At 36.1% G+C, this 27,071-nt stretch overlaps 1 protein-coding gene across 3 annotated transcripts in view; it reads right to left on the bottom strand.

Moving 5' to 3' along the window:
• The window catches only part of BRINP3 (BMP/retinoic acid inducible neural specific 3), a 205,158-nt gene that overhangs the window by 69,757 nt on the left and 108,330 nt on the right, over positions 1-27,071 (bottom strand). For all 3 annotated transcript variants that reach the window (XM_062606324.1, XM_062606322.1, XM_062606323.1), the window contains 2 exons: positions 26,141-26,331; positions 17,933-18,123 (listed from right to left, as the gene is read on the bottom strand). In XM_062606324.1, the coding sequence (XP_062462308.1) occupies positions 17,933-18,123; positions 26,141-26,331 (382 nt within the window). The remainder of the gene's footprint in view (positions 1-17,932; positions 18,124-26,140; positions 26,332-27,071) is intronic.

A 27,071-nucleotide genomic window follows, 5' to 3' on the forward strand; every position in this document is an offset into this window, starting at 1 on the left:
GCAGCAGTATTGATAGAATAAGACCAACTTTTTAATTTGAAGAGTCCCCTATTTCAAGAGACCTGGAATAACTCCATTCATATTTTTCTGTCATCTGCTGTTGTAAGATGGAATACGAACTGTAAAGCTGATCTTTCTCTGAATGAAAAACATCACAAAATCTCCATTAGAAGTGGAATAACAACTTCTTTCAAGTTTTTGGGCAAGGAGATGACTTTGAATTTCACTGAATGCAATAATAAATCTTTCAAAGAGATCAGTGTAATTCCCTCTCCATCATTTCTACACTCTCAGGAATTTATTGTGAGCTACAACGATGCACTTGAAACGCATTATCCCCACATAAACCAGTAAATACCTCAGAAATCAGAATATTCTAGGAATTGGAAATTAATTCTGAATATGAATTCTGCTCTGTTGTTACATTTGTTAAAAATATTATGACTTTTTAAGGCTGTTTAGGTTCATCTGATAAGGAGAAATCACCTGTCTGCTCAAGTCTATTCCCCAGTATCTCAGAGAGTAATTTATTATCTGTAAATTGCAGGAGAATCCACAGGAACGTTGAAACAAGTCTTTGAATATATGCTGTGCCACAGGAAAATTAGACAAGAAACCAAGACTGTCAGGGATGCCTCAGTTCTGAACTAGCAGGAAATATATAGGTTGAACTAAATTCTAAGGTTACGTGAAGTAGGTGTCAGGTAGGGAGCAGAAAATTATTACTCCTTATGCTGTTCTGCAATGCCAACTCTGCACACTGTGCAGCACTCCTGAAGCTATGTAAATTAAAAGTGGGAATTTACCCAAACTAAAATCACTGTCAGCATTAACAAGTCTGACATCAGAGCTGCAATTTTCCCTTTTCAAGGACTTTTTAAATCCTGTGCATATCAGATGCCATGTTCCCATGTATCCTTACATAAAGCAACAGGGAAGTCTGCAGGAAATGAGACTGTTGGAAAACTAGTCAGGGCAGTGGTACCAGAGTCTTTATTTCCTGTCTTTTCAGAAATGAAGGTTGCATCAGCCTCATACAGAGAATAAGGACAGGCATTATTTCAGAAAGAACAAGATATTTCTTTTAATTAATCTTGAAAAACAGAGAAGGGCAAAGTTTTCTTATGGAAAAGTAATAGATTTAGCAAAAGCATAATAAAAGCTGAGTAGTTTGTTTCAGTTTACATTTAGATACCTCTGCTTGTCCACATCTTACTTAAATGAATATTAATATTATTTTTCCACAACTTTTATTGCCTAAAGAGGCAGCTGAGCAGCTAACAATAAATGAAATCTATATATTTTGTTAAAAATACAAAATTAGAAACAAAGAGGACAGCATAGATACAAATTAAGATAGTATTTCATGTTCTTAAAATCTCAAATTACCTGCAGAAAGAAAAAGCAGAGAAACCTACTGAAGTAAAGCCCAATTCCCAAATCTCCATCCTTTTCCAAATGTAACTCCATTACTATATAAATGATAAAAAGCTCCAAAGAAATCTTTGGGCACATATTGTAAAGAAAGACCATCAACCTACATTTCGCCCAGCTGCAAAATGCCATACAAGGACTTCCCAAGCGTATTAGGAATAGGATTTATATCTTCATGGCTCAGTTCCAATATACAATGCTGAGGCTACTGGGATTTTTCACTGTATCCTTATTAGTTTCAAGACGACAGCATGATTTGGCTTTTTATAAGACTTACAGATGTTATCAGTCATAATAATACTGCAGTTTAACGGAAAATTATTTTTCCTAGGTTGGGAAAGTAAGAATAAAAAAATATAGTCCATCTTGAATCAAAATCAAAAGTTAAAATGTTCTTTGTGAAATGACAGGAAACAGAAAGTCTAGGCAAATATAAAAATCATCTTTGGATAATCTGGAAACACTTTACCTTTAATGTGGTGAGTTTTAAAACTTACATATGCATTATATTTTAAGTGAAAAAGAATAAGTTGTGCTAAAGAAAAAAGTAAGTGTTAAAAGATAATGTTGGGACCTAAAAATAACACATAAGAAGTTAAAGTCTTTAAGCTCAAAAATCAAAGTAATAAGGGCAGGTTAAGTAAGAACTAGAATTTCCATGGAGATACGACCTATGATTATGTATTTCTATGCAATTCTAACACTTATTGCAAGATTGTCTTCAGAAGTATCTCTAAAAATTACTAATTTAAGGTATTTCCAGATATTTTATTTATTATGGAGATATGGAGTACATACAAAAATCATAATTTATTTTGGCAGACCATAGTACTACAATTGCTAACACTCTGCACCGCGCTTACTGTGACATCTGCAGCAGGACATTTTGCATGTCCTTTTTATTTTAGCATATTCCAGTCAGTCTACGCCTTACAGGGTTGTCATTCCAACCTCTCAAAAGAAATCACATTACTGTCCATAATGCACATCTGCTGGCTTGCTTTCTGCCAGGGTCACATACATGTTTTTAGGGATTTATTTTTAGGTTGTACCCTCATTACTTCCCCACCATTTATTCCCTCTGGAAAATGATTGCAACACATTTGCCCTTTCTGTCTCATTGGTACTACTGACTTTCAATGTATAGTCTTTCAAAACCCTTATTTTTATGCTACTGCTTTTTTACATATTTTCCTGTGTATTTGAAAGCCTACCTACTAAGTTAACAATTAAAATTGATCAATAATTCAATCATTAAATCACTATCAGATGTTCAAACTAAAGGCAAAAACTTGAATAAATTTATTTTAGAAAAAGAAAAGCAACTTTATACTGAAGCTCTAAATTTCATTTCATATGGGTGCTTCCTCAGTATTAGACTAATTTAGGTATATTGCTCTATAATTTTGATTGATTTTGTTGTTCCATTACTATTGTGTAGTTAAATCTGGAGTGAAAGCAAATCTTCACCTTTAAACCCCACAAGTTTATGAAAAGTCATGGAAATAACTCCTGAGACTGGAATCTTGATTCCAAATATTGCTGCAATAAATGTGTATATCTTGCATAGTGCATGGCATTAGTTATATGGTTGTTACTCAAAGTAGGCCAATAGGAATGGAAAACTTGTTCACTGTATAAATTATAAGGGACATAGGATTCAGAGATCAAATATCTGTCACCTTTTAAACTAAATACATATGTTGCTTGCTTATTATTTGACAGGAAAAAGCATCTTCAAATATTTATTTGCAATTGTAATTGAAACTTCAAGCAAGGACCAATAGCAAATTAGCTAAAGAACAGTAAACCACAAAGGACTTAGTGTTGAATCTATTCTAAACTATATATTTTAGCTGATGTCTTCTAAATCATTTAAGTGAGTTAAAGGAGCAATGATCATAATCAAAGTTAATGTAAGCACTCAGAAACTCATTGCAGGACTCAAGAGTGCTGGGTGCTTACTTTGATAAAATAAGCCAGGGCTTTTATGCCATCCAAGCAGTTCTGAGGACTTGTGAAATTCTTGCAAGATATATTGGCTCACTGTCACCCACACTACTTCTGAATTCATTCTAGGGCTGAAAGTTGAGGAAATATTTTAGCACTTGTCTGCAACATCTTAAACCCAAGTGTTCAGAAAAGAATAAAACTGGTCCTTGTTTACCACGCTTAATCATCACATGGAAATTACTCATAGTAAAAAAACATTCCCAAGTCTTCGTATTTCTATTCCAGATGCCAGTCTAGAATGCAGAACCATCAATATTTACTAGCTGCTTTCAGACAGAAGGAGTTGAGAAAATACCAGGTAAGAATGACTGGGAAAGGAGGCCATTTATTTGGGATATTAGCTTTCTGTGTTTGGTCAGAGTGCTGCAAGCCTTAGGTGAGGGTAAATACAGCAAACCTGAGGGCAAATTTGATTAAGATACAAATATTCACACAGTTTTACATAGAACTTTTTACCATGAACCAAGCAATTATTTTAGTAATCAATTACATGTATATAAATAAAAATTACTTTTCAGGTAACTTTTTACAGAAAACTCGCCTCTGTGATAATGAGCACTATTGTATGTTTAAAGAAAAATGATTGGAAAAGGCAAGACAAGAGGCAAGTAAAGAAGCATATGAAAGAAAAATGTTTGGTCAAAAATAAATCATAAGCTCCTAATACATTTACCAAATAGAATAATTTCCCCTTTTTATTCCCTCACAGATCAGTCCTATTCCAGATAATTCTATTGCCTGTCAGCTATAGATCAGAGAGAAGGACTAAATTCAGGTTTCTCAGTTCATTCAAAATTTATTGGAAATAAGAAGTGCTAGTTGTGTTCTGTATACTGTTTGATCTTTCAGGTATGGTGTGTCAAAATGCATGGAAAAAAAGATCATTTCTTTTACACCTGAGTCCTGTCAAATATGCACCAGTCGAGTGGACAGCCCTGTAGCATAAGGACTGAGGTAGTTTTTGTTATATCCATCCTTAAATATAGAAACTGAAAATTCTTAAGATTGTAGAAACTGCCCTTACTAAATGAGAACTGGGAAGGTGTAGGTACCAAGCTACATTTTCTTTATATCCCTTAAAGTTTTAGTGAACACACAAAAAGTGATAGAGAAGAAATGAAAGAGTATCTCTTTGTCCAAAACTGTGCATCACACCAGGAGGCAGAAACTTCAGACCAGTATTCAAGGTTTTACTCAGAAGAAAAAAGTAAAACTGGATTCATAAGTTTGCCAAGTTTGATCAAATAATCAAAATACTCATAATTGCAAACATATCAAATGGTACTCAAGTACATTTACATTAATAAAGAACATTATGAAATTGAAACACAGAGAATTCAAACAAAAAAGACATCTTCAGAGGTAAGAATTATAGCAAGATGAAAAATTCCTATGAACAGATCAAGATCCTATATTTTTATCAAGAAAAAACAGATCCTCTCCAGTGTAAATCAACATCGCATTTAGGAGAACACTGTGAATTTTCATCATGGGGGTTTCCATGTTTTTATCAGGTGAAAATACCTCTGGCACATCAATGAGTATGTTTCATCAAACTCTGCTCTTAGACGTTAACTCATTCACCATCAATAAAGACTGATGGATGAATGAACAAACTGACTGCTCTTTGGAAAGTTTTGGCTAATGACTGAGTGATTCTTTATATTTTTATTTCATGAACTAAATAAAAAGAGAATTTTTAATGTACAGAAGACTGCTGTTAGGATTGGGTTCCAGGGGCAATGTTATCCAGACATATTGCTGTGCCTAGCTGAAAAATTGTTCAAATCATAGATTCATAGAATCATAGAATAGCTAGGGTTGGAAATGACCTTAAGATCATCTAGTATCAACCCCCCTGCCATGGGCAGGGACGTCTATCAAATATCAACTCTAGTTCATTAAACCATACATGAATGTGTCCTACTGTGAATATTGCATTGATATATTTTTCACAATAAAATTTTAGAATATAGAATGTTTTCAAAGGGCTTGTTTTGTTCATTTCTTTCTGGACCTAACATAAATGAGACAAGACTTAAGGCATAAAATTATGTATCATAAACTCAAGTATTTTCTTCAACCAAAAAAATTATAAAAGCAAGAGCCAGATTTTTTCTGATCATCTAAGGAAAGAGGGAAGTTCAGAAGACAAAGGAGAAAACAAATGAAAAGAGTAATGTTTATTATTGGTACTGTGTAATTTCATGGAAGTGGAAGGGCTTTGTTCTTCTCAGAATTGAAAGGAACTGTATTATCCACAGGTTTTGATTTGTTTCTAGGTAATCTACCATGTAAATTAGAAAATCTCAGATAGCTAAGTATTCAGCTCCTTTAATGATAAGATAGGTGAAAAATTCTTTGACACAAATTGCTCTTTGCTTTGCAGGTCTTACACATGTAAATGTCTGCATTAAAGTCAGATATGTCACCACATTTTTTTTTCATGCCTTTTTACATATTAGAATGCTTATCATGTATGTAGTACACAATTCTTTCTAAGCTATTACACTGTAATATATACACTGTAGTATATAACTAACTCTTTATATCATACACTATAGACTTGCAGCTTTATATATTTTCATCAAGGAAGGACAGATCCTGTCAAGTGTAAATCAACACCAATGTTGTTGATAAACTCAATTCAATTATCTTAATTAACTTTCCTTATTGTCTATAAGAATTTTAATCTCCTGATGCTGTGAATAACAATGGAAATGCCTTTGTTTTTACCTGAAGCAAAAACAGTATGATACTTTACCCTTCTCTTTGTGCAATATACCAACTCTTTTCTACAGGCTTTATTTCTTAACAGATTGGTCTTTATTACTATTTTCAAGCATAGATTAAAATCATAATGTTTTCGCCCTCTTAAATACCCTAAAAAAAGGAAGAAAAGCAGACCCACACATTTAATTATTATAACACAGTATATACATTGCTATGCTTGAAGGAACATAGGTTTTTATTTCTTACAATGATGTGTGTGGCTCAGTATTGCTGTGAATGTCACATTTCAAATGGGGAACAGGAGTAAGAATAAAGTCATTTTAAATAGACTTAAATATGACAGAAAAAATATTGTAATGGTCCTCTTCAAACCATTTTCTCTATTATCTGCAACATTTTCTCATCACTTATTTTTACACACCAAGGATTTCATGAAAGGTTGAAGTAAAAAAACGGAATGTTTTTTCATTTTCAAGGATTTACTTAATCCCAGAGAAGATACAATTATATTTACTTATAAATCTATATAGTAGGAAGGAGATTTTATATAAATATCTTCTATTTAGTGGAATTATTATAAATGTTGGAACATTATGAACTAGTATAACTGTGACACTAGAGCTGGTTTTTTGGTTTTGTTGTTTTATTTTTAAACTAATTCTAACAGAAAAAAAAATCAAAGTAAGAATGCCCAATACCCAAAGACCATTAAATTTATTAACTATTCCCTGGGAATGAGAGGGTTAATCTGGGTAATCTAGAGAGACATAATAAATAATAATTTGATAAATTAGGAAGTTGTTGGTTGAGGTTGAATGGAGAAAACCCTGATCTCATATCAATATGCAAGTGATGAAACTTCTACTTCAGTGGAGTTTATCCATTGCAGAAGGTCAGAATCAAACTATACAAAATTAGAGACACTTTTTATCTTGCATACTTGATTCAGCTATAAAGTTTGTAGACTACCAACCTTTCAGGCAATAAAGATCTGAACACACTAATCACTCAATACTACAGAAAGTCTCCTGAATTAATAATGAAACCTTTCTTAAACCCAGCTCCTGCCACAGCATATATATACATTATAAACATTATCTTGTTAGAGATTTCATTATAGTTTGCTGGCAGAAATGCAGATCCTGCCAAAGTATTTGTGAGTTGCAGAAGACAGCAGTGATGTAACTCTCAGAATCAGTTACCTATAAAGGACTCTCATACAGAGGATATTTTCAGGGTTTTTTTTTAACATTAAATTAATACAATGCAGAGGATGATCACAGTTTGAATCATAATCTAGAATAGCAAAACATGTAAAAATGTATTACAGATAAAATCTATATAAGAAAAAAAAATGGACACTGAAATCTTTCAAAGCCTTTTATTACCCTAATCTTATTTTTTTCTGACTCTGACTTCTGAGTTTCTATTAGCCTCAGATATTCTTCTTAATGTGAACTTTGTGCTCATACATGTTGTTGATGCATGTTATATTATATTTCTTAGGGTCCAGAGGTAGGAAAATGTTCTATGATTTTCTAGTCCCTGATTGACATTTTCTGACCTGCTGACAGGGAGCAACTGTCAGTTAGAGAGCAGAAGACATGGAGGGTACTGAAGTAAATTTCTTAACCTATACACAAACCACCATGAAGACAAAATAAATACCATATTAAAATCCATAAAAACCCTGAATGCCTCCAAATTAGAGCTGGAATGCTCAGCTCTAACTACATTATAGAATCATAGAATGGTTAGGGTTGGAAAGGACCTTAAGGTTATCTAGTTCCAACCCCCCTGCCATGGGCAAAGATGCCTCACTCTACACCATGTCACCCAAGGCTCTGTCCAGCCTGACCTTGAACACTGCCAGAGGTGGAACATTTACCACTTCCTTGGCAACCCATTCCAGTGCCTCACCACCCTCACATTAACGAACTCCTTTATATCCAACCTGATCTTCCCCTGTTTAAGTTTAAACCCAATCCCCCTTGTCCTATTGCTACAGTCCCTGATGAAGAGTCCCTCTCCAACATCTTTGCAGGCCCCCTTCAGATACTGGAAGGCTGCTCTGAGGTCTCCATGCAGCCTTCTCTTCTCCAGGCTGAATATACTCAACTTTCTTAGCCTGTCTTCATCCGGGCTTATGTTCAGCTTCTCATCGACCAGGACCCCAAACCTTTCTCTGCAGGGATGCTCTGTACCATTTCTCTGCCCAGCCTGTATCTGTGCCTGATATTGCCCCAACCCAGGTGTAGGACCTCGTACTTTGCACTGTTGAACTTCATGAGGTTGGCAGTGGCACACTCACTTCTTAAGCGTGTCAGGGTTCCTCTGGATGCATTCCTTCCCTCCAGCATACCAACCAAACCAACAGAGCTTGATGACATCGGCAAACTTGCTGAAAGTGCATCAACCTCACTGTCTGTGCCACTGACAAAGTTGTTGAACAGGACCGGTCCCAATACTGACCCCTGAGGGACACCACTTGTTACCGGTCTCCAGGTGGACATTGAGCTGTAGACCGCAACTCTGCGTGCTGCCATCCAGCCAATTCCTTGTCCACCAGGAGGTGCATCCATAAAACCAGGTTTAGAGACAAGGTTAGAGACAAATTTATGTCTCTCCAAGTTTAGAGACATTGCTCAATATGTTCACTGTGGATCTCTCAATATTAAAACTCCTCCCCATTTTCTGTGTTTATTTACTTTAGTTTGACTTTTTGAGGAAAAAAAAAAAAAGAAAAAGGAATCTGAAACATTTAAGGAACTGTAGTAAGAATTGTAGGGTTTTGACAACTGTGGTGACAAGTGTTGTGTGAGTGCTGCTAAGGTCTCTTGTTTCCATATGTATATTTATAACTTACTTGGGGTTTGGCAGTTTTCATGACTTTTTTTTTTACCCATTTTCTTGACTAAACTACATAACTGATATAATGAAGTCCTTCAATTTGCTAGGGTCTATCATGTCATATAGTCTATCCTTTTTTGTTGTTGTTGTTACTTTGTGTTGTTTGCGATTTTTAAGTTAATAGCTGTCTAAAGTCTTTCCAAAATGCATATCCTAGCATTTTTATTATGTGCTATTTTGTTGCTTTAAAAGCATTTCTTGCTGTGTTACCAAGTAGCTGGTGATGTTATAACTTCTTGCACTCATTACTCTCTTTGTATGTTGTGGAAAATATAATGAGAAAATGTAGCTTGTATTAAAGGCTGCTAAAACACATCCTTTTATGAGTGTCATGTTAGAGCTGCTGTGATGTATTGTGTCAATTATGTTGCTAAGTATGCATTCTAAGAGTGTTTAGTAAAACATGCTACTGCATTAACTTGCTGGGTTTTGTTTTTCCCTTTTCTTTTATCCTCTGAAATAATGAGAGCCAGATTCTCAAAGGAATTGTGTTGGTTTACACCAACTGAAGAGCTGACCTCTACATTACCTTTGAGAGAACACAGCCCTGTATTTTCAATTGAATTAAAACTCAATTTTTCCAAATGAATTAAAGTTGGTTTTAATATGATCACCTTAAATTCATGAATAAGATATGGAAATAAATCCCAAACGTTTATATTTGGTGTATTCTTAGAATTAGTTAACAGTCCACACATTGTACTCATAAGACTTTGTTATACATATGATGAATCTCATGCAAAGATCAACAGCTCCTAGGCATAACTGCATTAAACCTTGTGTATTTCAATTTGATTATGAGACAAAAATAAAACCTGTGCTGTGCAATAGAACATGGCACAGAGACATATTTGCTACCTAAAATTTGTGTAGATTCAGAAAAAGAAGGGATATAGCTTCCAAGAAGGAAGTCCAGAACTGCTCCTGAGCAAATAAACCCTGTTGAGAAGCACAGTGTATTTGCCTGGGCACAGCACTGTGGTGCAGCTTTCACATTTCACAAATGTACCACATTTCACATTTTATTGATGTTAACAGCATGTACTAGCACATGGGCTCTCTGGTGTGCTTTGTGGTATGGTCTATTCAGCCTTAAATACCACAATGTCAGCATTTTGATTCCAGCTGTCTAGACTTGCCTACCCAAATCTACAGGTAAATTCAGATTACTGAAAGACCCTTAGAGGCTAGGCAAAGACCTAAATGCAATAGAAGCTAGATGTCTAACTGCAGGCCTCAGTTCCTCTAAGATTATGACCCAAATTTAAATTTAAATAACATACATACCCGTATAAATGGCAAGCTGATTTTGTGAAGCTTTTAATAATGATTTAGATTTTTGAAATAGCCTGAAAAATTATCCAATTCTCACAAAAAAAAAAAAAAAACAACAAAAAACAACAAATGGGAGCTTACCACATCAAGAAAACTACTTGGGAGAAAAATTTCCATTTATTTCCTGACGATCTTAAATTTTAAATTCCCCTTTGAAAAATTTCAAGCTTTTGGTCTTGTATGAAGGCAGTCTGATCTCCCAAAGTAGTGGAGAACTTGGGATTTTGTTATGGACCTGACCAACACTTTTCCTGGAAAATCTGTGCTGCGGATTTTGCTTGACATGCTTAAAAAATGTCACCATACCTACAAAATGGGGAAGCCGCAATTTTTTTAAAAGGGACAATCATTTCATTTAGTTCCCTAAGGTTTGTTTAATTAAATAGACATTTACTATTTTATCTCTTCAATACAGTCAACAAATTCCTGATGTTACAGATCATTCCAGACCAACTGGAATGTTTTTATATATAGTATCATAGAATAGTTAGGGTTGGAAAGTACCTTAAGATCATCTATTTCCAACTGCCCTGCAATGGGCAGGGACACCTCACGCTAAACCATGTCACCCAAGGATCTCTCCACCCTGGCCTTGAACACCGCCAGCAATGGAGCATTCACAGCTTCCTCGGGCAGCCCATTCCAGTGCTTCACCACGCTCACAGGAAAGAATTTCTTCCTTATATCCAATCTAAACTTCCCCTGTTTAAGTTTAACCCATTACCCCTTGTCCTATCACTACAGCCCCTAATGAAGAGTCCCTCCCCAGCATCCCTATAGGCCCCCTTCAGATACTGGAAGGCTGCTATGAGGTCTCCATGCAGCCTTCTCTTCTCCAGGCTGAACAGCCCCAACTTTCTCAGCCTGTCTTCACACAGGAGGCGCTCCAGTCCCCTGATCATCCTTGTGGCCCTCCTCTGGACTTGTTCCAACAGTTCCTTGTCCTTTTTATGTTGAGGACACCAGAACTGCACACAATACTCCAAGTGAGGTCTCAGGAGAGCAGAGTAGAGGGGCAGGATCACCTCCTTTGACCTGCTGGTCACCCTCCTTTTGGGGCAGCCCAGGATATGGTTGGCTTTCTGGGCTGCAAGAGCACACATATGTACATAATATTGTGCGTGGATAGATAGATAGATAGATAGATAGATAGATAGATAGATAGATAGATAGATAGATAGATAGAAAAAAATAGAATGTTTCTATATAGTTTATAACTGTTGTTTTACAACATAAAGCTCTAGCTAGGAGCTTCTTAAGTTTCAGTGATTTACAAGGTTTCACAGCTCTACAGTCTTAAATTCTGCCCACAAACTGAATGGGGAAAATGAGGACAAGAAGGTTTCAGCATTTGGATTTCAAAAGCTTAAAAAAATTGGCTATTTATACAAAACTGTGAAAAATATCTATGTTTAGAATTTGCCAGAAACCTAAGCACAAGGCTGTATAATATTTCAGAATTTCTACTTTTGATTACAGCAATTACTTGAATCCACAGAAAAACACGTTCAGCTATGAGGTATGTAAGAAAAAAAATGAAGAAAGCAAGTTTTTCTAACGAAACAAAGAAAAAAAAAAAGGTCTGCATTTTAGTCTGAGTTTTGAGTGAGAAACTAAATTCATTACACTTAAGTTTCCTCTCTAACAGCCCACTGTGAGTCATTCATGGGTTAATTATAGATAATCAGGTATAGGTACCATCACGGTAGAGCCCTGTCCTTATAAACTATTTGTATTTCTTCAGAAACAACAAAAATGCTTAAATCTCCCATAGCAAAAAAAAAAAAAAGTTTTTGGGGGAAGTAAAAAAGCAAATTGCACAGTAAAATTTAATTGAAATTAGAGGGCACATTCTCAGGCATGTTTATTCCTTCTCACTTGGAATAAATGAGCTGTAATCTGGCTGTAAATAGCTGGTGGAAAATTCAGTTTAAGCATCTGTTCTTCTGTTGCCTCCTGTTCTTTTGTTGCACTATGGCTGACCCTAAGCTAACACCTAGACTGCATTTATCTGACCCAACTCCCTATGAAAAAAAAAGTATTCTGGATTGGAAGAATATATCCTCTAAAGGAAAACTACTGTTAACAACCTCACTTTACTCACAGCAGTGTTACACATGCTAACGTAACAGTGTTTTTATTCCTTTGCAGAATGCAGTGAGAGTATTCAAAAACATTGAATTTCTGTGTGACAAATGTGTATCTTATGCAGTCTGCAAAACTGTTTGGAGTTAAAGTTTGCTAGTGACAGTGGTGAAATTGCAGTTTCTAGCAGACAAGAATTGAGGTCATTTGAGCAGGATTATACTGTTGTCTCCCAGCTACTCTAGACTCAGAGAGCAGAATGAAATCTAAACCTACTATGCACATTTCTCTTCCATCTACCCACCACTGAAAAAACTCTCGCAATTAGTTGTTGGGAGTATGGATGCATGATCTCAGGGTAGTATATCACGGTCACTCTGCCAGTGGGCAATGACAAGACACATTGCCAAATACACAGAAAATGCTACAATAACTCATGACCTTCATGTCTTGTCTGCACCATTCATTAATGAGCAAAGGAGAGAGATCAGTCATATAGATTAGCGTCATTGCATAGTCGTAGGTCTCAGGTCATTTCACCTTTCCCTGGGCTTTCAGCTGTGGTTAGATCTTCAATAGGAACAAATTAGCATGGCTGTACAGTAGCGAGAACAAGTTGAAAGAGCTGAGAACATTGCTCATTAAAAATACCACACAGGGAAAAAAAAAAATTTGCTGACTTTATTTGTATTCTGCTTCCACCACTGTACAGGATTTTATTAAACATGAAGAGAGTGCACCCCATCATCCTAATAAGGATGTTAATGGGGAGAGCTAACAGCCATCAGTGCATCTGAAGAAAAATTTTCATAGCAAAATAGCTTCTGAAATGAAGTAATGTTGGATATGTAATATTTCAAACACAACAGGATGTACAGTCATGTAAATGTATATGCAAATTAGATGCAGCCCTCAGGCACTTGGTGACTTTCCAATGAGGCCCTTGGGGCTGCAAACCATTGATTTAGCATGAGTCTAACCATTTGCACTAAAATGCATGCTGTATAATAATACTGAAATAATGCATGTATGAGGGATTTTTAAATAAGTTAAATATTGATATTGGCTCTAAGTACTTCTCATGGACATATGGTTTCCAGTTGGAAAATGTTGTAACCTAATGATTTTGCCTTTTTTAGTGTATAATAAATATATTTTCTATGTGATTGATGTGAAGGTCAATCAGTTTTACTCATGTCACAGCTAACAAACTTGATTAGAAATTTGAATAACAAACTTGATTCATCAAATACACCTTTCCCACTCCTTTCTTCATGCTGCACATTAACAGACTTTGCTCTGAATGGTATTGCTTTTCACTAGATAAATAAGAATTAAACACAAAGACTACAATGTTAATTTTCACTTCCCCCTTCTTAATGCTTTCCTTTCACTGTGACACAGTTTTTTGATAGAAAAGATTAATTATAAAACTTATCAAAATACTATCTTCCTGCATCAGTCCCACAAAACAAAATATGAAGACTTGTATGAAAAAAAAAACCAAACAAACAGCTGTCACATATCTCATTGAATTTGAACAAAGAATATAAGAAGTGCTCAAGTATTATTTGTTGTAATTATATAAGGGAGAAAAATCATGGACTCATAGAATCATAGGATTGGAAAGGACTTTTAGATCATCAAGTTCCAAACTCCCTGCCATAAGCAGGGTCACCTAACCCTAGACCATGTCTCCCAAGACACTGTCTAACTTGGCCTTGAACACTGCCAGGGGCGAAGCATTTACCATTTCTTTGGGCAATCTGTTCCAGTGCCTAACCATCCTCACAGTAAAAACTTCTTCCTTATATCTAACCTGAACATCCCCTGTCTAAGTTTGAACCAATTAGCTCTTGTCCTATCACTACAGTCCCTGATGAAGAGTCCCTCATAAGCATAATGTGTCATTATTTGCTGCTTTCCATAGAGAAATGCTAGGAATTTGGGAAAACGGACATTTATTGCCGGTAATTTATTTCCTTTTTCCTGAAGACTAACTGAGCTTGATCATTCTTGCCTAATATTAGATATACTGTTGATTTTGCATTCTAACTCAAGAGAATTAATGGATGCCCTATGGACCTTAGACCTCAATCTATTACGGAAGCGCTAGATGGAGAAACTGGAAACATTAGGAACTGACTGTCCAAACCTAGACAAAGCCCTAGCTTGTGAATGGGTGAGCTGCTCATTGCTATCCTGAGCACTGTTATAGTCCTGAGCATATGACTGAGCACTGTTATAGTCCTGTTAAATGCTCATCCTCTTTCTAGTCCTAGACAAAGCAACTCAGTGGTGCTCTTAAGGTAGATTCAAGAACCCATCTACTACTGAATGTTTAAGTGGGTTTGTATATTTCATGTTTCTGTAGAAAAGATAGGATTTTATCTCATAATGTTTTTATTACTTCCTTGTTGGTAAATAATTATTAAATCTTATTAATGTGTTACTTGCTTACTTGCCCAAACCACATCTAGTCTAACCTGAAAAAGAAGGCATATACAAATTTTGGGGGAAAAAAACAAAACAAAACAAAATACAAAAAAACAATCCCGCCCCCCCACAAAAAAAAAAAAAACCACAAAATAAAACCAACCAAAACCAAAAAAGAAACCGCACCAACCTGAAAAATTTTGGCTTTTTTCAGGGTTTTATGTGAATTTGAAGGAAAGAAACTGTATTTTTAGTCTCTCTTCTTGAATATTTTTTTTACGGGTTCCACAGCTATCAGGATAGCCATTTCAGAACACTTACAAGCAGCAAATACATGGTTGTGAAATCACTTGTGCAAAGTTGTTTCTAACTACTGCTTCAGTTTCAGATTGCCCATAATTACAGGAAATATGGAAAACAAACAAACAAGCCAACAAGCAAATACTATCAAATTACTCTTGTTCATTTCAAAGTCCACAAACTCCAGGAACACCTTTGTGTCAGAGCTCATTTGTGCACTGAAATGTTTATTGAACTGCAAATACCACACTTTTTGATGTTTTAAGTCTGGTCTGTTACAAATATTTCTTTTAAGAAAAAAAAAAATAAAATTCAGATACTTATTCTCAAAACGAAGGTAAAGCTCTTCCTAGCAAGAGCACGAGTTATATGAACATTATCAATACTCTCAGTTCTCTTTTCCTAAAGTATGAACAACTTTGCTAGTATGGTAGAGTCTAGTATACTGCATATTAAAAAGCCATCCAAAATTAACCAGAAATGATAATATCAAATATTAAATAGATTCTGAACATGATTTTCTGTTGTTGTGAACTAGTCAGCAATCAAAAAATGATTATGTACCACTTGGAAAGCTTCTAATATAAATTCAGAATTTCAGGGATTTCTAAACCTGTTACAATACCTTTATATCAGATTTCTTTCAAGCTTGTCAAAAGGGAGTTATGGTAAGCCAAGAGAGCTTTCCTTGGACTCTTTTTGCAAACCCCCAGTTCAATCTCCTATGCAAAGGAAGGCTTTGAGCAGAGCCATGGTGAGCAAGCCAGACAGAGAAGGTGCTGTGACTTAAAAAGCTGTCCAGTATTTTATGGTGTAAAAAGCACTGGGTTCACTGTCCTCCCTGGAGCAGCCCAAGAAGGGAAGTCACAGGGCTGACTAGTGGGCACCCTGATCCTTAGGTCCCCTAGGGTGTCACTTCTTCCTACTCAGCCCTCAAGCCCATCTGCTTGAACACAAAGGTCTGGCTCTGCAGCTGCATGGAAAGCCTGCCGTTGAACTCAGATGTCAGCATATATGTTTTAATAAATATCCTTGAAATGCTATTTAAACCTTTGATCTAGAACTTTATTTGGCTTTCCAATTTCCAAAACAGTGTTTCAAAAATCTGTGTGGGGATCAAACAAAAAAATGCCTTTTCTGGCTGCTTTTGTGATCCTAGTTTTCAACAGAAACAGGGTTTTTGTTCGGTAAAGTGTTCTGACAATAGAAATTTGTAATGCAAATGTTCCCAGTCTCTCAACAAAAGCTAGAGTTTCATGGATTGGCACTGTTGCAGCTGATGTGACAACCATTTTCTAGAAACTCCTGCAGTCAATTAAGCAAATCTGTTTTGCTGGTGGGCTGCAGCTTGCATTTGTATCCATCTCAGTGAGAGGGTGGAGAGAATACTTAGACATTTTGCAGTGCTTGTAAAAAACTTTGGGCATGCAAAATGTTCATTACATAAATTGTTAGCAAGCAGGGTTTAATTCTTCATTATGACACAAATTTGCTTAGAAAGAAATCAGTAAATATAAAGGAGAAATTTCTTTCAGACATTTTTTTTGTCTCTACATTTCTATGTTCTATCACTTCAGTTACCACTGGTTTCAGACATAATTATCTTAATGTAGAAGGAATGCTTTACATGTGACTTGAAGGAAGAAGCTCAGTTTTAAAGGTTGCTGTACATCAACATTAAAAAAAAAATGAGATTATAAAGATAAGTCAGATCAGAGGGATGGGTAATATGATGGTTTGCAGCAAGACTGTGCAATCCGGTAGGCCGCCCACAGATGAGACTGAACTCTGTTGATTCTGCTGCATTTTCAGCTGTGCTGCTTGAACGGCCAAATGCCATCCTGTACCTGCAGATGACCAGCTCTGATTAGCTATCATGCCACCAGCCCGTGATGGATGGGACAGGAGAAATATCCTCCATACAACAGCAGCCAAACTGAAGAGGTGCCGATGAGCCACAAATTATGGTTGTATCCTTCTCACTGGAGAAGCCCCTGCACTCCCAAGGAGATAAATTTATATTTACTTGAGTAACAGCTAAGGTAGCTGGAAACTGCTGTTGACTTCAGGTGATCTTTGATGAAGACCTTAGTCGCCAGGGAAAAGAATCAACGCACAGAATGGATTCTAAATCATGTCTTGTATGAAGAGCTTCATAATTAATGTATATTCAGCTGCAAGTTAGAAATTTTATTTGCTGTTCAATACTGAAAATGACCTGAGAGAGCCAGAGAATGGCTTATGAGTGACCTACAGTAGTCAATAAGCAAGATGATTTGACTGACAAACTCTATGGGAAGACGTTCCAAACAGAAAATAAGATGTGCCTCCACAAAACTGCAGATCCAAGAGTTCCAAATTGTTCCAAAGAACAGGAAAAAAAAAAAGTGCCATACACAAATATAGGTCTGTCTATATATGCAGTTGCTGAGCACACGTGTAAAGTAGATTGTCACAGTATTCAAACATGCGATCTGTATCATTCAAATTACGCACATTAGAACCTCTTCTAAACTAGAATCTTCATTATCAGTTGAATGCTTTGATTCAGGTAAAAACAGTTTAGAACAGAAGTTATTATTTTGCTCACAAATCTTTTTTTTACTAATCAAAACACATTACTCCTGAGAAGCTGTTAGTGAATCTGGAAACACAACACAGGTTGGTCCTAAAGGACTTCCCCTACCTTTATAGCAGTGGAGGCAATCTGGATGTGGTGGAGTCTGCGCAGCGTGCTGTCCCTGTCAATGAAGTAGGAGGCTGCGAGCTGATGCAGGGTCTCCAGAGTCACGGCAGAGCTGTTTGAGGTGGGATCACTTCCTTCTGACCTCCTGCTCAGCTTCCGTTTGTCCACAAAAATTGTGAGTGACTCCTCCCCTGAGCAGGGAAACAGAAACCACAACATTCATCAGTGGCATCTTCTGAGAATCTCATTCTGCCAGAAATAAGGTGACAAGCCAAAGTTTTCCCTAGCTGTTGCTTAATGTTCAGATCTCCTGTTGGCAGACTCAGATAACACAGTGCCCTAAACACACAAACAACAGATACTATTCCAGGTTGGTTTGGAGGTGGGGTGGAAGGTGGGATTGCCTCGTGTGAATAACAACTAAACAGTAGGACACATTTATGCCTAATATGCGATGAAACAGGGGATAAGTGTTCCTATTTACCAACAATATAGACATTCTGTAGATATTCAATTTAAATTGTGCATAAAATGTGTTTACTCCCAAGGCTGTTTAATGCCTTTTTTTTTTTTATTTAATCTTAGCTTAAAAGAAAATGAAACCAGTGTAATACTTCAGTCTTCTTTTTTTGTTTGTTTCCTTCTTTTAAAACATGTATCATATCTGATTTCAGAAGACACATTGTTCCCACTTGTTATAAGCAATCCTGTGCTTTCTAATCAATTCAGCAATGCTAAAATGTCTGAAACCTGATGTAACAGTTGTCTTAAGCCAAATTCATAAAACTAAAAAGTATAAAAATATGTGATAAGAATGTTAATCAGTTTCTTTTAAAAAAGGGAAATATAAATAACACTTCCCTAACTCCCAAAGCAGAGATGCTTTTCCAAAAGAAAAGATCCACATCTTGTGTTGTAGATTTCTCACTTCTTTTCTCTCTAAAGAGAAATGAAGAAATATTTTGAATTTGGAAATTTTAGTTCCTGTAGGATTATTGAAAACAAAACTAAAGCAATATCTCACTTGTTTGACTGAGCAAGTTCTCAAGAACTTACTTTCATAGAATCAATGAATAATATCATTATACCTGTATTCTAGGTGCTTAACAATTTCACTGAATGCCACTTCCTTGTTCCTGGAAAGGAAACTACCCTGATAGGGTCTGACTTGCCACTTGTGCTAGTTTCATTGCTTACCCATCTGCTGCAGTGGCATTTTGCCCATTCAGAGGATGGGATGCCAGGTTTAGATGGGTTTACATGCCAAAAAGTAATAGCTATAGAGGGATAATGTGTAGGATGAAAGCATGATGTCATCTTTAAAGGGAGATTCTTTTGAAGAATGCATGCCTCTATGCAGGAGATCACATCTGTTGACAAATTTGACACACAGCTACCTCAGCTTGCAAATTATTTGTTTGAAGAAAGAGGAGTGTGATCATGTTAATCAATGTACCTTACAGTGTTTCCCAATCTCTCCCAAGTTCAGAGGACAGTGAGGTCCTTCAGACCTTACATAGGATTATCTGGATAATGACAGTTTTGTCTATGTAAGGTCAGTTTTAACCATTATATTTATACTTCTACTCCTACAGTTTCTTAAAGGGTCATTCTCTTATTTTTCGTGGATGCAGTCATCAAAACAAGGATTAACTGCCTGAATTCCAAAGAATCAGGAATTACAGCAGCCTCTGTAAGTAATAGGATTTCCCTGTTCAGTTACCTAAACCTAAGTAGAGATAGGTTTGCATTTTATTTAACTACTGCCAAAACCCCCAGCAAAGAAGACTAAGGTTGCTCTGTGGGGCAGACACAAGCGTGCTGTATCAGCTCAGTTGTTTGCACCTCATTTTGTTACGCTATGCCAACATGAGGCATTGCTGGTCCTATGGCCAGGTGGGCCATTATCCACACCATGCTGCCTCCATGCCAACTGCTGTGAGCAGAGAACTGGAAAAGTACAGCAAAGTCTAATGACTTGCACTTGAGAGAAATTTGCCATCAAAACCTGGTTTAGGTTCCAGCACTGCTGGCTTTCAACTATGCCCATGCACTAAAACCTGCTTTTTCAAAACCTTCCTTGTGACTAGAGCCAGTATGAAAGATATTTCTGAAATTAAAAACAATGAAGTGGGCTGAGATTTGAGCCAGGGGCCATGGGCTTTGTGCAGCTGTTTGTGGAGCTATAGGGATATAGTTGTATCAGAGCAGACAGTATCAGAACTCAAAGGGGTAAGTATCAGTGACCATTTCAGATTGTGCAAATGAGGAGCAAAATTTCACTAGGAGATTTCTCTCAATTTTTCCCTTTACCCGGAGGTCTTAGCTAGTTTATTCAGATTAAAGTGACTTTTGCAAGCTTGACTGGCTTTCCAGTAGAGATATCATTATAATACCTTATAATTAATTGTAAGGGAAAAAAAAACCAAACCCTTAATCTTGCAGAAAATCTCTGTAAATTAGAGAAAAAAAAAAAAGACTGGGGTTCTTTGTGTTTCATTAGTCTGTATACTACCCCATCTTGCTTTGGTGTAAACACTTTTGATTGATCTGTACTAGTTATTAGCAGAGATGGTGGGACTGCTTCTATTTCAACAAAATTCTGTTAAGTTTTATTACTAAAACAGAGGAGTTTTTTATTTTTCTCTCATTAAAAACATCTTCAGGGTTGGAAGAGCAGAACTGCAATAAAAACTCCCATTTCAAGAAAAATAGCTCGAGAAAATGACAGTGTTTTGCATTGTTTGGTTTTGATTAGAAAATGTCAGGAATATAACATTTGAACCCCCTCACAGTTATCACATCAACCTATTATCCTAGTCCTGCTTGATCCCATGCTTACCATGGCAGTTACTGATGGGTGCATTTTGGCAGGCAGGATCCCCTAGCATCCCCAGTCCTGCAGTCTCCATCCCCCTCTGTGACAGATATGTTTTGTTTTTCATGCTCTGTAACAAGGTTGAAATGATTTTGAATGTTTACTTTGACTCAGATCATGTCAGATTACATCTCCCAAGGTTGAGTGAAGGCACAGCCGAGTGATGGGGCCTTGGGTGTAAACGTGAAGGGAGCTCCTTCTCCTCAAAAATCTCTGCTTAGCATTTGTATGGCATTTCAAAGAAGTGCATCCTAATTCACCACTGGTATTCTCAAGCACTGTCCTAATACCAGGTACAACCAGGTACATTTCAAAAATATTTGCTGCTCAAAAGCCATCTCACAGATTCTGAAAGGTTTTAATCTGTCAGAACTGATTTAGCACTTGCTAAAAAAAGTGGATTAAAAACCAAAGAATTCGTCCACATGTTGGTACTCAGGCATCCATTTCGCTGAAGACTTGTAACAGAACTCCCTTTCACACACAGAACTCAGCAGTTTGTAACATAACATCACCGACTCATATTTAATTTGTGGAAGCCTATTTGAGTTTTAAGTTAATGCAGAGAAAATTAAACCTACACCAAAAGAGAATCTTCTGTCATATTTGAAATATAAATGAATCTTGGTTTTTACTGGTTAGTCTGCCACCATGAAATAGGTTAAGAAGGTATCTAGACATTAGCTAAAAAACAAGTGTGATTTAGAAAACTATTCAAGGTTATTAATTTAAAAAACTGAAAAAGATTAATGATAGTGAGAAAGAAAATATGATTATTCAGCATCTGAAACACACAGCTGTGCTTTCCACAAGCTCTGAAAGCAGTATTCACTCTATATCACAATACTCAGGAGTCAATTAATCTCACTTTCTCAGGTTTAAAAGAAATAGCATAAAAACATTTATTAAGTAAAGAGTAAGGAGACTGATATTCACATTATAGACCGACCTTGTCCTAATATGTACTAATGCCTTTGAGCCCTGAAATCTGCAAATTTGTAACTTGGACTATATATTTAATTCTTTATAGGTTTATGTGAGTATATTTTCCATTAGTTGCATTTGTAAGTTAAACTAACTCATTAGTTGAGAAAAATAATTTACATGCTGGTTTAAAAAAAAAAAAAGCATGAAATAAAATAAGTATATAGAAATATTCCTAGATACATAAGCCACCTATGGCCATTTAGATAAAAGGATCCTAAGCAACATTTTGCAAATGATATTCAGAAATTAGAAATTAATTTTGTGTGCATCTTAAGAATATCTTCAGGAATTACTTAAAAATGTAAATCACCATCATGATAGAATTGGAATAATCATGTAAAAACTAACTAGATATAACCATCTATTGAAGGAGTAAATATACTTTGTTACACATACATACATACAATACATACTCATATGATTTAAATACTTATTGCTATTTTCTACCTTAATTATTAAGAGATTGTTTTCCCATACCCACATCTTTGTAATGATGAAAGAATTATATGCCTTAGCATTTCATGTTTTCATCTTAGACTGGGTAGTAGTAGGTAGTTCCCATCGCATCATGTCAAAAAGTGAGGAAACAGTAATAAAAGGATGACACTCAAAGGCAGATATATCTGAGCACCATCCACAGTTACCCTACTCAGAACTCTGTCTTCATACACATACATATATGTATCTTACAAAGCCATAAAGGTTTTTGGCCTATGAACTCCACGAAAGTTTCTGATTAAATATAATGCTTCAGCTACAATAGCTGTAATGCATTACAGTAAAATATAAAAAATAATTAAAAAATATTGTTATGCCTTTATTATAAAAAACAGCTTAGTGCTAGTTGAAAATCTATTTATGTATAGATCACAGAATGCACCATTAGGGCTTTATCAGGTCATTTTTCCAAACTTAAGCAGGTGCTGATGGAAGTGCAGAGGTTCAAAAAGTATATAAATTAATGCCAGATGCGGTATCATTTCCATGGTACAAGTGAATAACAGTGAATGTTAATTTTATAGATACCATCTGGTTTAAGATTTAAAATTTTTCTTCCCTAAGTAGACAGGAAAATAAAAACGATAGATTTTTGCTTTTTTTTCTTCCCCTTTGCAACCATAACTAAGTTTGCATACCTGATGTGCATGGAGTGTTTGCAAGTCTGATACTGAATTTTAAAGTTTCTTTCTCACATCAGCCATTTGAGCGTGGGCTTTCCCTCCCTTGTTTACCATAGTTTGTATCTTACCTTGAAAGAAGTGTTATAAAAAATAAAGGTCATACCAGCAGTTAGTGTAAGGGACCATAAATCCTTCAGAATTCATTGAGATTCACTGTTTTACACCACCTGACAATTTCTCCCATCTCTGTACACAGGGTAATATACTTCTTAAGAGGAATATTAATCAGGATCAGAAAATCTGACCCTCTCTATTCAGTGCACAGAATAGTAAAGGTCCAACAACCAAACTCACTCACAGGACTGTAATCAGTGGAGAGGAGAATGACAAGAGGTTGGGGTTAAGCTGATCTGCTGACACCCATTAAGACTGTTGAAAAGACAAAACTACCTTTTTTTTTTTTTTCTTTTGATTCTGAAAGATTTGACAGCACAGACAGTCAATGCAGAAGCAGAAGTCCTCACTCCTGTGGACAGGCATCTGAGCTCACCTATGAATCCTCTGCTGCTTACATAGGGTCCTTCTGTAATGCAGCTTGAAGCTGCTTATTATAGATATTTGGCTTATGTCACAGGAAGATAAAATTTCCATAAGAAATAGAAACAGTGAGAACTGTCTTTTTCCATATTATCTTGTGGCAGCATGAAATATAGAACTTCCCTAAGTTCTCGCTTCAGAATGCCCTTGAGGAGTATATTTTTCTGTTTGTGGATAAAGACTTGTGAACATATCACAAACAACCATGTGCAAGAGTTCCCTTTATAGTCAGAAAGGGATATTCATGAAAGCCAAATGGTCACAAAGGCACACAAATCTTACCACAGGATCATTCATTTGCCAAGCTTTCCTTTATGTCCGTGAATACAGATGACTGGGGATTCATTAAATAAAAGTACTATGCTATGCACACTCAGTTTGGTCTTCTGCTTTTAAGAAGCCATATAAATGACAAAGCTTTCAGAATAAAACAGCTTGTAATTAAACAGAAAGTACAACTATATTAATGAAAAAATCTAATTACATATTAATAAAGGTTGCAGAAGCATCTCTGGGAATCCCCATTCAATCTAGCTCAAAAATGAGAACTAATACATACAAGACAGTATAGGGTTATGAGCTACCTTATGAAGGCATTAGAAATTACTAATTCCCTTCAATTATTTTAATTGAACCAATTTTTCAAAGTTTTCAATACCCATTCATAATGGAATGCAGCAGGTGTGCCTGCAACCATGCCCAAAAATTGAGGCGAGAGTCCTAAATCAAGACTCATCAAACTTAATATAAAAACTCCCTTTGACTTTATTAAGCATTGACAGAGCCTGGAAGTCAACACTGTCCCCCTGTCAGTGGAAAATTTTTGCAAGCATGTGGCAGCTACTGCATTTTAGAGCCTTTGTGAGGTACTCTGAAGAGAGATGAGAAAAGGGTACCCTACTACAGTTTCTCTGCAGCAAATCCTGAGGCTTTGGGGAGAGCACTGAATGTTTAAGCTAGTTTTCAAATGTCTTCAAAGTTTTAGTTTCTACTTAGGGCCATACTTCCTAAAAGGTGTCAAGTTTGTAGCACTTTTGTGACCCGTGTGATACTGGCATTTTGTACTTGTAACAAGCAGCTATTCTTGTGCTAGATTGTTGTTAGGTCCAATTTCATCTTGAAAATGAATCTCATTATATGGCTGCTAGTAGTGAAAGTTATGTTTATTAATAATTAGCAAATACCTAATAATACCAAAAAAATATTTTTCACTTTGGATAATCATTGCATTAGGAAACATGCTTTAGCCAAATGTGTTGAGAAACATTTTCTTTTTCTTCTGCAGTTAGTTTTTCTGTTCATATGTGCTATGTGCTGAATACTCAAGAAAATATATAGTAATTTATAAAAAGTTTACTTTTTGCATGGAAGAAATTTACTAATTAAAAGAAATTCTGTGCATTTTATTCCAAATTGCTGGTCAACATACGTAATTTCTTAGTAAAATTCTAAAGGTAATGGACTTGCTGTAGAAGCATTAGTTCCCAAAATAATGTCAGGAATTAGTTCTTAACCACTACAGCAATACAGAAATTCACTTTATTTCTAGAATGGTCTTTTGAAAAAGGAGCTACTGTGAGCCATTTCAGTTGTTATAGATCTCAGGTATCGGCCAAAAGAGAATAAGGCGGCTGTCATTTCATTAATGTATGGTTAGAATTCAGTTATGAAATGTATTAAAGAGAACCATTCCTCAGGTGAATAAAGGATTTTGACAAGACTGTCCTGCTGGAAGGACACTCAATCACCAGAATTATCTTTAATATAATCACTCACGAAGGGATAAAACTGCATTTCTAAAATGTCAGTTCATTTCGTAATGCCTACATGGGTAATCACAGGTACTAATCATCTTTCATTCAGAACAATTTATACTCTCTCTTGAACATTAGGCCTCTTCACTGGATTTCTTCAATCCATTTGGTGACTGGATCCCAGTTATATATCAGGCTACCCTTTCCAAATTAGTCTGTAAGGATTTACAGATGCAGATTCCATTATGTTAATAGGAATCACATGGCAAAGTCTCATCATCCCATTTTGAAAATGTAGTCCCTCTGGTTAAGTGAAGACTAGTTCTAAAAAGTTTAGAGTGATGATATAGGGCCTTCCCAGCAGCCAAAGTAGTTTAAAAGTCCCCTAACTGTAAAGATTTGCTGGAAATAATTCTTATTGGTTTTCTTACTTCATCTCTGCAGTACTGTAATGGGCCCAGATATGTGTGTAATTTGTTATTATATAAATTGTTATAAGGGCTTCTTACAGAAAAAACGTCACTCTCCTTAATGACCTCTTAGTGCAGAGAAACAACCTCAAAAGACCAGGAGCATTCACACCTGGAACTCATGTAAGGTACCTCAATCTTAGCAAGAGGCTTTCTCCTCTTCTTGTCCATAAAATTGTTTACATAGCATCAATAAAGCAAAGTTTAACATCATCAGAAGAAGAAGCCATGAAACTTGTAGACAGAGCATGCTCCCATGCTTTAAATTCCAGCCCAGGGATTGCTGCTTATTGCAGCTGCTCTGAGAAGGAACACCCGTGCTGCAGAGAAATAAGTTGTGTCCACCACTTTTGGTTCAGTCATACCAAACTCATGCACAGTATTCCAAGCACTGAACCTACCTCCCAGGGTAGCTGATAGTAGGAAATGTGTCCCATATTTCTTGATAAGGTTTTCTGTGATCTGTTGAAGGGTTGGGCGGCGTCCAAGTAGCCTTATGTTACGGAAGAATTCAGGGGCAAGTGGCAGTGGGGAGCCAAGGAAATTTCTTCTTTCAACAGCAAGATTGTTTACCTTCCAGCGGCCAAACTCTCTGCAAAACAAAGCAACTCTCATTCAAAAATGTCATTCAAATATACAAATATGTCATTCAGATAAATGTTCTTCATTTGCAAACTACTCTGTTGACTAGCTGGGGGCAACTAAGTGGGTATTATAATAGGCCCTGACAGTGATACTCTATCATGTGTTATAGGCAAAAACAAAGAGAAAGTTATTTTTTTAAAATGGAGGCAGTACTCTATAACAAAATTGTTGTACAGAAAGAATTAAAAATAAAGAGAAGCCACTTAGGATGCTGCTGTTCCTACAGTTTATGCTTAGCCTCTGATGCAAATACAACCCTAGAACTATCACATCAGCTAGAAACTGAAACTAAATTAATAATTTACTCAAATTTGGACCAAAGACAAAAAGTGGTTTCACTTAGCACAAGGCAAATTTTAGAAACATTTCAACAAACAGGCCATGCCCTTTGCTTTAGTTACAGAGATGGCTAATTTCAGACGTTTAGAAATACACTCTCACACCACTCACTGTGATATTTCCAGTTCCTGTACTTTTGGTGTCCATTTTGAGGAAATATGCAGACAATAGCGTTATCACTGGAAGGACTCATTGTCTGCAAAATCTAGCCAAGATATACAGCATTTGCAGTAACTTTGCTTTTGCAAGGCACACCAATAGCTGTTTTGGTACTGTGAAAATTAAGTCCAAGGCAACCTGTGGACTGTGGGTTAGCTACCACTTTGTTAAGTCATTCATATAGCTATG

The sequence above is a fragment of the Pezoporus occidentalis genome, unplaced genomic scaffold (assembly GCF_034315485.1).
Source record: "Pezoporus occidentalis ecotype Australia unplaced genomic scaffold, CSIRO_AGI_Poc_V1 ctg95, whole genome shotgun sequence".
Lineage (NCBI taxonomy): Eukaryota > Metazoa > Chordata > Aves > Psittaciformes > Psittacidae > Pezoporus > Pezoporus occidentalis.